This window comes from Pocillopora verrucosa, chromosome 4 (genome assembly GCF_036669915.1).
Source record: "Pocillopora verrucosa isolate sample1 chromosome 4, ASM3666991v2, whole genome shotgun sequence".
NCBI lineage: Eukaryota > Metazoa > Cnidaria > Anthozoa > Scleractinia > Pocilloporidae > Pocillopora > Pocillopora verrucosa.
In genome coordinates this window covers 22,001,499-22,014,351 of record NC_089315.1, presented here as the reverse complement: position 1 = coordinate 22,014,351, position 12,853 = coordinate 22,001,499, and the positions used below count along the sequence as shown (strand labels likewise).

The 12,853-nt window shown below is 36.6% G+C and overlaps 2 protein-coding genes across 6 annotated transcripts in view; both read right to left on the bottom strand.

The window, feature by feature from the left end:
- LOC131778742 (collagen alpha-2(I) chain) overlaps window positions 1–10,679 on the bottom strand; it is a 38,301-nt gene extending 27,622 nt beyond the window's left edge. For 2 of the 5 annotated variants that reach the window (XR_010717194.1, XM_066165149.1), the window contains exons 1-10: window positions 10,523–10,679; window positions 5,802–5,917; window positions 4,059–4,153; window positions 2,645–3,129; window positions 1,835–1,954; window positions 1,701–1,742; window positions 1,049–1,078; window positions 790–858; window positions 277–330; window positions 100–153 (exon numbers count right to left, since the gene is read on the bottom strand). Coding sequence is in view for 4 of the 5 variants with exons in the window: in XM_066165149.1 (XP_066021246.1) it covers window positions 100–153; window positions 277–330; window positions 790–858; window positions 1,049–1,078; window positions 1,701–1,742; window positions 1,835–1,954; window positions 2,645–3,129; window positions 4,059–4,153; window positions 5,802–5,917; window positions 10,523–10,549 (1,092 nt within the window). In the remaining variant the exon portion in view is untranslated. Of the gene's footprint in view, window positions 1–99; window positions 154–276; window positions 331–789; window positions 859–1,048; window positions 1,079–1,700; window positions 1,743–1,834; window positions 1,955–2,644; window positions 3,130–4,058; window positions 4,154–5,801; window positions 5,918–6,221; window positions 6,667–10,522 lie in introns of those variants that run through there. The other 3 variants (XM_066165150.1, XM_066165151.1, XM_066165152.1) reach the window with 3 other exon arrangements.
- Window positions 10,680–10,933: 254 nt separating this feature from the next.
- The window catches only part of LOC131778826 (synaptonemal complex central element protein 2), a 4,215-nt gene continuing 2,295 nt past the window's right edge, over window positions 10,934–12,853 (bottom strand). Inside the window, exons 4-5 of the mRNA XM_059095295.2 lie at window positions 11,886–12,023; window positions 10,934–11,071 (exon numbers count right to left, since the gene is read on the bottom strand). Coding sequence (XP_058951278.2) covers window positions 10,998–11,071; window positions 11,886–12,023 — 212 coding nt within the window. The 3' untranslated portion in view covers window positions 10,934–10,997. The remainder of the gene's footprint in view (window positions 11,072–11,885; window positions 12,024–12,853) is intronic.

Sequence of the window (12,853 nt, the reverse complement as noted above, 5' to 3'; positions counted from 1 at the left end):
TCAGCCAGATGGTATTTCCCCCATTAAAAAAAATGTGTTCATTATCATGTCTGGCCTAAATTATAATTTTCAGCCAACATTAAAAAAAAAGCAACCTACCTGCTCACCTGGAGGGCCATGAGAACCAGGCTTTCCAGGGATGCCACCTGGACCCTGTTATAAAAAGTTGTATGACATAAGAGGGATGATCCAAGCAGAAACAAGGTGTATACATTTTTTAAATTCACAGAAAAGGAAACTCTTAAGAGATATTGTGTCTAAATGTGCCTGTCTTACCTGCATGCCTTTATCACCTTTATAACCCTTAGGTCCAATTTCACCGACCAATCCCTAGTATAAAAAGTATAAAAGTCTATTGCTATAGCTTGATAGTGGATACACAAATACATCCCATTAGACAAAAGAAGCAATGAAAGATTGTTAATTTTATCCTCGATATTGTATCAATATCCTGAGCCAAGTGATTCTCGGCAAATTAGCTTATTCAATGGGTTTGGACTACATCCTTGCAAAATAGCCTAATCAAGATATTAATATTTTGTGCAAAATGGGCCATAAACTATACTTTGCAGTTACTGTAGTGATTACTAAATCCAAAAAGGACAATGTCAAACCAATCAGAACCCCAAACACACGCAAAAGATAATAATTAAAAAACAATAACAATTGCACTCCACTGCCCCACTTCCACATCTGTATCCGTATTCAACATGTAGGTTGAATATAGATCACTTACAACATCCAAAAGTGGTGGAATGCAAATTTTTAGAGGAAGTAAATATGACATACAGGATGACCGCGGGACTCAATGACTGTTACCACTCTTGTTAATTCTGTCACTGTGTTACTGGGAGGACCCTAGAAAATTGTAAAACAAAGTACACATGATGGAATTTTACAAAGGTTTAGCAATATAGTAGTCCTACTACAATAATAATATGGATAATAAGTGATGAAATCAGATAGGAGAAGAAGTAATAATTAATGCATGTGGAGCTGAAGTAGTAAAGAGACTATTGGACACTATTGATAAGAACTAACAACTTGCCTTGACTCCAGCAGGTGCTGGCATGGCAACCTAAACAGGGAAGTCAGTCAAAGTGTAAACACAAGTGGTTATATACAACGATGACATTTATCAGAATAGATATTGACCTCCTTGATAGTTCTTTAAAACTAAACTACTGTGAAAAGTAAGGAAAATAAAATTTGTTTGAATGTTTTACTATTTACTTTTTTTTAAGTGGAATGAGCCATGTTTAAAGTCCAAAAGTGTACAACAATGTAATCAAATTGTCAGTACCAACTCTGAACCAAATGTCCATTTCACTTACCAAATGGCATAACGATTTAATGTAAGCATTTATCATTAAACCATGTTTGTAAAATTTTGAATAAGCAATATTAATTGTCGAGAATCATGCCCTTGGGCCAGAATCCTAAATCCTCTAATCTGATTGGGTAGTTACTCCATTCTTGGCAAAGCAGAAAAAACAAAACCACAGAAAAACATTAATAATTTTTTTACCAGTCTGAGTTGGTCCATATGGCAACAAACTGTGCCCTTGGTCTTGAGTGCAGTACTCAAATACCTTAGGCCCTTTTTTTTCCCATATGACCTAAAAGTTCATTCTGTTACAGATTGCTCAGCTAACGACAAAAAAGTATAGCATGGTAAAAACCATCTTTCAAACACTTACAATGCCTTGGCCTGATTGTGTTTCAGTGCTGTTCCAACTTTCCTGCAATAAATTTCGTAACCTCACCATTAGGTACACTATCCAAAATATTTGATTGAGTAATGAAATGAGTAGTTAAAGTAAAAATCTCTAACCTTAGTCTGATGTTTAGCATGAAGATTTTTTCTATTAGAGCAATCACTTGTCAATGGTCTCTGGCAGAAAGCATTCACAGTTTCTTGCTGATCCACAAGTAACAGTTCACATATGTCATTCTAATTAAAAGAGGTGGAATCAATAAACTCGTGTAAGAGTTACATAATAGGTTAATAATAGGCAAGGGGGTTCCAGATGTAGACGACAAGTTAATTTCTTTTGAAGATGTTGCAAAGGCCTTCTCTAGATTCTCAAAGAAAAAATTTAAATCTTCTTCTTTCTCATCTAAATTTGTCTAAATCCATCAACATTTTGATAATCAAAGCAAGGTTCCTGTACCAATAAATAGAAACATTTATGTCATTTATTACTTAGTTTGTTAAATGTGCAGAATAGACAAATAACTACATAAACCCTTGAAATCAAAACAAAAAGACATATTAATACTACCAAGGTCAAACACCAGCTAAACCAGAATTTGAAAATAATTGCCAAAACATCTGGGTCCATCATTTCTTTCTTTACTATACCAATATGTGTGTAGTCTTTCAAGTTATAAATGAGGTTGAAAACCATCTTCTCCCTGTTCAGTATTCCTTTCTTTGGTTTCCACCATCCCAAGCAGTGAGCAACCTCATTACTTAGAAAAATGCATTTTCTTTTCTCTCTTTTTATATTTATCAATTTTGTCGGCTCATCAATAGGTGAACTTTCAAAAAACCATCTCTAGCACTCACAACAAACCATGCTACCTTTACACCACTATAACAGTTGAATGAATACTTTTTACAACAGGTAAGTATACATACCTTAATATCACTATCTTGGGCATCCTCAAGGAGTGCTGTTACAGCAATCTTTTCCCACTCTTCCAATTTACTAATGCTTGGCAGTGATAGGTAGTTGAATTCTTGGCAACTTTGGGTGACTGAGATTTCTTGGTGATTAAAGCTTACAAGCAGTTTTTGCCATGAGGAAACACTAGCTAATTTAACAATGCCAAATATGGAACTATTTCTTTGAAATGAGAGTGATCTATTCTGAACTGTAAGGATATAGACAGTTTCAGATGAACTTCCATCAACAGCATTTATATTTATCACAAATTTCCTACTGTCTAATTCCTGCCTAAAAACCAAAAGTAAAGTGTATCTCAAGGACTTTTTAGTTAATAAATAGTCATTTTCTGGTATTAATGGTGCAGTTGTGCTAGTTTCTTCTATGTATGGGGAGTTCTGGTTAATATTATTCTCTGATGCATTTATTCCTGAAGTATGCAATCCTTGAAGATCTACTGGAAGTAATAAAAGAGCATATTTACTTTGAATTGTGAGATCCATAAGAAAGGACTAGTAATATCTAAGGTTGCATAGTGGCCTGATACATCAAACACTGACACCTTAACAACATTACAGTTACACTGTTAAAAAAGTTAACCTCTAGAGATCTTAAATCCCGATATAACTCCAGCCTCATCGCCAACTAACCCCTTAAAACCATAAACAATAAGAGAAAAATTTTTAAGAAAAAATATGTAAGGGACTTCAAATGCTTGAAAGGTCAAATAATGAGCAAAACATTGGAAAATAAAAGAAAAATGCAATTCTGGAGATTTGGTGACCCACATAGGCAATTAGAGAGATTTGCTCTGTATTTGTAAGACTCCAATTAAGTATCAGATAGTTAGTATACATGTTCCTTTTTTTTTAATATGAATGTACAAAAGAGTTGTTCAGGATAAAGAAAGACAAAGAATGACAGTTGTATATATAGTTTCACTTTTCAGGACAATTTTTCAAAGTTAAATAGGTGGATATAATCTACATTTGAGGAATGTACTTTGAGGTCACTCTCTAAGCACAACAAATAATATCATGTTAAAAACATGTGGAGTTAGTGCTTTTACAGATGTACACTCCTTTGCATGAGACTATTCACAAATAATCAACTGACTGAACAGTTTGTATTATGCAAAATACTGAATATCTGTTGCTTTTGCTGAGATCTGCCAGCAAATGAAGCTAAACCTGTCTATTTATGACAATATTAAGTTAGTTTTTGGAAATTCTATTAATGCTTCAGTCTCACATTTACATAAAACTAACAAAGTTTCATTTTAGAAAAACAGGGTAAACAAACAAGGAAATGATTGAGATGCTTAAGATGATTTACTTTGTTATTGTTAACATGAGGCATGTTAAAGAGAATTTCAAACCTTCTCACCTGTTGTGTTTGAAGCAATCGATTCTGTGGTAACTCTTGTTTGATGTCCATTGGCAGTTGCAGTGACAAGGAGAAAGAATAAAACTAGTACAGATCTGAAATGAAGTGACAGCACATAAAGAATGAAACATCTTACCAAAAAATGAAAACTATAGACAATATATATAAATATGTATATATGCAGTTAAACATGTATATATATATATAGTTATAGTGTAATCTAACTAACAGAAAAACACTACAATTCTACAAGCTCAACTACTTTATCAAACAACATGCAATATTCTTTATAAGGAGCAACTCCTAAAGGCAGCCCAGTACTTATCCTTGATAAACTTACTCAAGCCCACCACAGTCTACATCTTAGCTCACCACTGAGCCAAACTCCCAGTTTCTTCCAATATTTATTGAAATTAGCAATCTTCCACCATAGCTCTCTCTTCCTTATATACATTCACAAAGTGTTCTGAAACATTCCACAAGCTTATAAAAGAAATATTTTAGTAGTATTATGTAATGACTGCGTGACTTGATGAAATGTTCCAGAAAGTTCTGTGGTATGCATATCAGCACAACTAAGCAGTCTGAAGATTTCCAGAAGCTAACATATACAACAACAATTACTTATATATATTTATATCTATGGCAGAGAGCAAATGGTGAACAAATTGCAGATGCTGCACACAAACTCTTTTCCAATTATCTCTACATTGACTACAATCAATTTAGAAATTGGATTATTTCCAAGAAGCAAAGGCAGTTTAGAAATACATGGAACATATGTTATATTTTAAATATGTTATTCTCATTATGGTTAGTTAGGAATTTAAAACACTATATCTTAACAAGTAGCACCTGCTAGTAAAGTTAATATATTAACAATGAGAATTAAAACAACTCTGTGCTGTATTTAAGAAATATCTAACTTCAGAGTAAAAGAGATTTGCAGCAATAATGGCATGTTCTTAAGCTAAGTAGAAACAAATCTAAAATACATGCAAGTATGAGGCTGCCTTTGTTGAATGTTTCATAAATTCAGGTTGATTTGGTTCCTTCTTCAGTAAGGTATTTTTAAAATGCTCCTACCCAACTTCCAATACACAACAATATAATACATGTTATGGTCTGCTTATGTGCGAGCAAAGGGGGATTCCCTCTTAAAGATAGGTAAAAGCATATAATTATGTGGCCCCGTTAGAATGGCCGAAAGCAACACACATATTTCACATTCAAAAAAAAAAAACGAAATTGCTAATTCTGTGTCTCAGAGCGATTTCTGAAAATAAAATGAAAAGAGTTAAAGCACCCCTAAGATAAGATGAGTCTGGATAAATTTCTCGCATGTTTACTTTAGAATTAGTACTCTCAACTTCACTCGAGTAAAAGTGGAAAAGTGGCTTACGGGGCCATGATGACTCTGATATCTTTCTTAAGGTTATCTCTGTCACGTTCATCAAGATTTACTGAGAAACAGAAGTAATCCTTCGCTTTCTAAATAAGGCTTCCAGTTCTTTGCTCCAAACTATCAATTAGATTTGATTTCGTATTTATTGCGATTTAGCACATTGTAAGAGAATTTTAATGAGGATGTCATACATCTTGGCAACGTGTGACAACTATTTTATCAACGCTAGGTTGTATTTCACGTAACCTTCGAACAAATTGTGGTTTTCACACCTTTCCGGACAGAAAAGAGAGCATAATATGTGAAATCACAAACACCGTGATGTGAGGGACACTTACCTTCTAAATTTACCATTGAGAAGTCCACAGAAGGATTTCGGATTTTCCAAGTTCTTGCTGGCAATTGTTTCCTTCTTGTCTAAGAACGTGGTAATCATCGCATTCTCGAGGCAAGGCTTTCAACAGAATGAGACTGGATTAGGTTCCTACGTAAAGGGAACTCAAGAGCACACAAGAACTCACTGTGAATCTAGGCGACAAATGAATGTGATGCGTTGAATTGTCAGATGACGAAACCATTATAAATGTCACGCAGTATCCTCTCTCAGACAAAGGTGGCCTTTATTGAGCCAAGTATGAAAAAAACCTACCGATGAAATAAGCCATGTATAATCAGAAGGAGAATCGCAGTGTTGATTGAGACAAAGTTTTCATTATTCTACGTATAAGTTTGCTCTGAGAGCCAATCTATCAACCTACCACGTCACATGATGGTTCTTCCCGAATCAAAGCGTTCGTCAATGAGTGTTTGTACAGCGTATTGAAAATACGCAAAAAATCTGAAAGCACTATTCGAGGACGATCCGTGTCCTACCTGCAGCCTTCAGAGTGGAGATTGCTGCCGGCCTCCTTGTTTTCAAAACACAGCGCGCGATCTCCAATGCAAGCCATGCGTCAGACTGGACCCAAGTGGCTTGCTTGTGTCAAGGACGACAACAACAGGACCTTTGTCCGTTGCGCGGTGGGTGTAAGACAACGATAGAAGACAAAATTTTTAAAAATATCCTTTTTTTCTTGGAACGAGACAGATATGAAGAACGATCGAAAAGTCACTTTAAACATCTCTAGAGTTCTTAATAAATACCGCCCAATGACAAGACAACCAAGTCAATGCACCTCGGAAAACAGACTTTGATGAGGATGCGTGACAAGACCTCACGCAGAAGCGGTTATCTGTATGGTTTTCAAAATTTGAGCCGAAAAAGTAAGACAGAAGAAATAATACTTATACCGGAAATGAGCACTCTGTCAGCATACAAATTATTTGACTGGTCCAGTTTTAATCTCAGGAATGGTTTGCGATTCGACGTAAGGTGATACACAATTTCATAATTATCATATACATTTCAGCTTCTTGACGGTCACTAAATGATTACAGACGTTTTCAAAAATGTTTTTTCTTTGAAAAAACCAACTTAAATGGTAAATTGGAGAAGGCAAAAAAAAACGAACTAATTGAAATGTTAAGTTTTGTGTTACTAAAAAGTGTGCCGCGCTTCTCACACAGTGTGCCGATACATTTTCACTACTTTGTTGTAAAGTTTAATATCGTGCGCTCTGAATTGGCAACAATAAATTTATGTCCATGATTACAACTGATGACTCCTTCATCGGGTAAAATACTATTGGACTCCGTTTCACTAATTATTGCTGTCTTTTCCTCTCCTTAAACACGTTTTCGGTGAAAATCCAATTAACCTCTTGAAACTAAGGTGATGTATTATTATCCAGATAAAATTTAAAAAAAAGGAGATAGATTTCACAAAGGGCCTCAAAGAAAGAAACGAGATCCATATTTGTGAGCAAACTGAAGTTTAAGTCACGCGATGTGACGTGAAGGCAACCTTAATTTTTCTAACGAAAGAAAATAAATACAGTATATGGTACTAAGATTTACAGCGACTGAGACCAGCTGAGTTCAACCTGCAGTAATGACTGATGGACTGACAGAACTTGACTTGATAATGGAGGGTGCTGCAGAACATTTGAAAAGTACTGATTACTAATCAAAGATCAGGTGATCAAACTCTGTTTGAGTAAAGAGAATAAAAGAGTCCTTATAACACTTTTTAGTACGCTCCTGCAGAATTTTTATCGGAGGGAGTACGGTCTTCAAAAGAGATGCAAATCAGTGGAGGCTTATTGTAAAGATACCAGAAAATCTGTTACAGAAGCAACAACTAAAGCTTTTCTTTTGGTTAGGAGATACCCTTAGGGTTCTCCAGCCGAAAGTGCGATAAGACGGCCTTGTGGTACATGCACTGCGTACATCATGAGCACTGGAACGATAGGAATCGCAGGAATCACCACTCACGAAAACCTTTCATCCAAGCTAACACTTCTGTAGTGAGTATCACTAATTTGAAAAGAAAATTCTGCCAATTAAAAGATCAAGATGCGGTCAGCAAATTTGATTGATTCGTTTCGCATATATGTATGAAAGCTCATAATTGAACTTTCATCTAAAGGTAGGAACAGAACATCCTACCCCAAAGCGCTACAAAACTCCTTTAACATAGCTTGAATAGCAACTGAAACGACTAATTGGCTCTTCTGGGCTGTAGAACGAATCTCGGAGCTTAGGTTACAACAAAATACTGGTGATTGATGTAAGCGTGGTTAGGATTCACTGAAAAACTATAGCGTGATAAGTTTGCGTATCGACGATAAATATCTCAGCGAAAAGTAAGTCGATAAGAGTATTTGACACCCACTTGAAAAATTTTGTCACAGAGTAAAATGAAAAGGAAGTCATTTAAATACCCTAGCGCTGTTAAAGGACCGAGAAATTCTTGGCCAAAGACTTCAGCAGTAGAAATGTCTAGTTTTGACAGCAATGAGTTCAGCCCTGGACAGGGAGTCAAAGAAATCATTGCACTGATTGTCTTCAAATTCAGGAAGATCGGAGTCAACTCCCACTGTGCTCTTAACATGTTGAGATGTAGTAAAGTTCAACAGCAATCACCTCAATCATTCAAACACCACTTCAGTTGAGATAGCTGTTTAAGGCTACCATTTTGAAAAACCCAGGGTTTCAAACTAAAATAAAATGAGACAAAGACAGTAACAAAAACTACATTTTCTCGCCGTACGATTAAAAAAAAACCTGACCTGTGACTGTATGTGCAACGCTGTTTCTGAGACATACACACAAATAGATCATGACAATCACCGTCAGTTGAATTAAATGAGAGCAAAATGAATGGAAAGTATGCAGAAAGAAAAGAGAACACGTATGTTTACGACTGTAAGCGATCATCGTCAGTTCCAACTAAAAAGGCCTATATAATTAAAGAGCACTGCGCTGGTGATCAGAATTGTGGGTTTTGTTGGTTTAGTGCCATTTTAGTCACAATGCAAAATTGAACCGTCAGTGGCCTAGCTTTAGCATCCCTCTACAGTCTATAGAGCTTCCAACCAGTGTGGGTAATGCTTGGAGTTCGATTACGCTGCGATGCGGTCTGAAGGCTGACCAGTGCTAATCAGTGAAATCAGTGAAAGAGATAAGGAACGATGGAGTCCAAACCGTCTTTGCCTCATAGGACGAAAGAATGAACAAAGCAAGATGTTCGGGTAATGCGCGACGCTCGGCTGTTAAAACAAGTACGCCTAGTCTGAAGGCTCGGGGAAGAACTAACCTGACATCGCGTAAGTGATTTATCAAAGCGACGAGATTATCCCTACGCGGCGAAACCCCACTATTCTGATACCCTGATGAATACTCCTTAAAGCTTAAGTTCGTCCAGAGAATTCAAAGATGGTTTACACTTTCAAACCCAACGTCCGGTTATAACATAGTCAGAAATTGTCCTTCTACATAACCTGTCCAACCAGGGGAGTCACAATTTAAACTGTGCAATAACGACCACCGGAACTCTTTTACAATTTCAAAATACTTCTTAACCCATAATCCAGCCGATAATCTTCTCTTTTGGTCGCAAACAAAAACATCTCTTTCTAGATTATTGGTACCCTTGGGAGTCATCAAATGCATTCAGCTGACCAACACAGCTGATTTACTGGGTTTTAAATCTGGTGGTGAGACAAAACAAGTATTCATACCTTCCTATGATCAAGGACGACCTTGCTCACTATGAACTCCGAGGTTCATTCTGATGGTCCTTATCAATAATGATGACCTCGATTTATCAGAGTTATTAGATCGATGTAAAGGAAATGTTTGGTTACAACGAGCTGGAATTGTTGTTCATTTATTAACGACTCGTTCCGTCTTCTACCCTTCATAAAGATAACCGTCAAAATCGATTTTGACTAGCAATAGCCTCAGTTAGAAAAAGTAACCATGAAGAGGATGTCTTTCCGTATTTTCACCAATGGGCTCACATTCATATGTATTTTTTCAGCTTTTACAAAGCACAAGAAGCACACACACACACAAAATGAGCTTCAGGTGAGTTTCAGGAGCATGACGTTTTATGTTGCAATGTCACATTTCTACGCTCGTTCTTTACTAGCTTCCCTATTTCCTGTTTTTATTGTCACGCAGACCAAGTTTAAGTCAAGCTTTCACAAATGGTCATGCTTGCTTGTCTGTCTCACCCCTACCCGGCTCTAGCCGCAAGGCCAACTGAACCATCTTTTTCTCAAGGGACATATAAAACTGTGTAGCAACCTCAGTCCTTAGAAACGGATAAAAAGACCGAGAAACACATGGCTGTTCAGTTCCGCCATCTTGACCTCAGACTACACGATTGGCGATTATAACTTGCGGTTATAGGTTCAGTTTCAAAGTTACATCGTCCACGATGGTTATGATGTCGTTGGTCTCCGGCTCTGGTGCCCAAACATTGCATCAACATGGCCACTGCAAATGATTACTGCTTTTGCTTGCCTCTAAAGTCCCCCCTTTTTAGCCATGAACAAATATCAATTATTTTCCTTCTTTGACAGCCAGATTTTCTACTGTTCGGACAACTTTGGATGTAATTAACTCCTCGGGAATATTTACTAAATTATGAGTATAGTAGATTAAAACCTACCCTCATCAGAGGCTTTGCTTCACCCATTGTAGTCACTGGAGTACTTGATGGTACTCAAGCTGTAAATTACATGCAGTATGATTGACGATACTGATAAATTTTTCATTATGACAGCTCTTAAAGTCAGCGAGGTAATCTGATTTCTTTTAACCCACTTAGGTGGTGTTTACAAAAACGCACGAAATGTGTAACTCAGTTTATTTACAATAAGTTATGAAAAGGAGATTTAATTTTATAACCACTGATAAAAGGATGGTTTTTTTAAATGTCCAAGCCAAAATGAAAAGTAAAATTGCAATGAAAGCGATATGTTATTCAAAATTTTGGTAACCTTACGGGTGCATTCTTTATCCTACCAAGGGGGTAGGTATTAGGAGGTAATGTGTAACGAGAATAGAAAGATCTTTTCTTAAATTATATCAATAAGCTTATTCTAGGACAAAGCATGTTTGTAGGTTTCTTTAGATATCCACGCCTACACAACTTGCATGTCGTTATAGAGGAGACCAAGGGAATGTTTGAAGTCCATCAGTTCATTTTCAAGTTTACCTACGAAAAACAAAGGGGTTTAGAACATGTATATCTTACAGTATGATGTGAAGGGACGGATTCGAGAGGAAAGGAAAAAAAGCAACTTGTCTTGTCAACAGTTGTTGCGTTATACCGAGGGTGAATGATGGACAAGTACGACAAAATGGAAAAAATCGAAAACATGTGTGTTAAGAGGTCAAAAACACGATAACTCGTGACAACAGACAACAATTTGGGATTGTCCGTAAAAGGAACCACAGATAATGTTGCCCATATTCTTACACCTGAGGGCAAATCAGGTCTGTATACAAGTATCCTCATCAAAGCTTTGTTAATCTTGCAATAAAGCAGCTTTACGGTGTTCAGTTACAACATACTCTTCACACACTCTCCCACATACGGCGGTAACCTCTGAGAAGCGGAGCGGTCCGGTTCGAAATAGCTGCTACGCAACATGATATCATATAAAGGCGCTCCAGGTGAATTGAAAAGTGATTAATTTCCCATTAGCGCCCATCGTGTCTTCGTAGACAGCTCGCGGTTTTAATTATCCTTTTCTCCTCTTTAACTAAGGTCACGATATCTTAACATCATTATGTGGGTTGGTAACATGTTTTGAAAAAGTTCAGTTCCAAATTTTTATCACTCTTTCTTCACTAAGGATCATCTCGAATGGGAAGTTGATATTGCATTCATAATTCTCACGGCTGTCTCTGCAAGATACAATTGTTTCGAATATTTTGGCCCATTTTAAAGTGGAAGTCGCTACAGTGGTAATTTTGACGTCTTAATTAGTGATTAAAATGATGGTTGCAAACAATAAGTATCTTACTTATTCTTTCAAGAACCGCAAACAATTCCTGAAGTTTGTCCTGAATAGTTTTGCTGTGCCTTTCGTAAGTTTGAACGATATTTTCTTCCAGAACACCACAAGAAGCGTTGATTTGTTCCTCGAGAGCTTTCTTGAAATCTAAGAACATGAAATGTTTTTCAGTAAAGCGATCTACATTACTCAGGAAACTGTAACAGACGATGGGTATCTTCCAACGGACCTACACTTACGAAAGATGACGCGACGTTGGGCCCCCGAATCCGCTGAAGACTATGCGGTTCATCAGGGGAGTGACGTCTATATACTTCGATAAGGCGTATGTACGTATATGCCCTTCATAGAAGCACACGTGTTTACCTTTAGAATCTAACGATATACATCCCTATAACGATTAATAGAAATCGGCTTTTGTGAATGAATCGTTCTCATTTCTTTGTTGTGATACTATAATGTGTGGGACCTGATATCATTATACACGAAAACGGTATTCGAAACGTTACTTAGCTCAATGCGGAACTTTGACTTATCTACAAAAAATATGCATAGGCTAGAAGGGATAATTACAAATCAGATCTTGAGACCTAAAAGGTTAAGCTCATCAACCATCCCAAGTGTGGATGATAAACGAATAAAAAGCCTCGACTACGTTCTGCATTGTTGCAAAGCGAGAAGAAACGACTAGATAAGAAATTTAAGGCGCTGCTTTCGACATTTATAGCTTAATCAAAGAAATGAAGGTCATTGCTTCCATATCGGATTCAATTAAGTCAAGAGCTAGACAATTAAAAAGAAGGTTCAAGAAAAAGGGTCTGCTTTCTCTTTTTATTATGTCAAAAATAAATTAACCCTTGCCCCTCTGTTGGTGTAAAATGCGACTCTTAAACTATGCAAAAGAGAAGAATTACATGTGATAATCACATACATGCTTTTAAGGCAGTCGGCAAACATCGCATGACAACACTTAAACA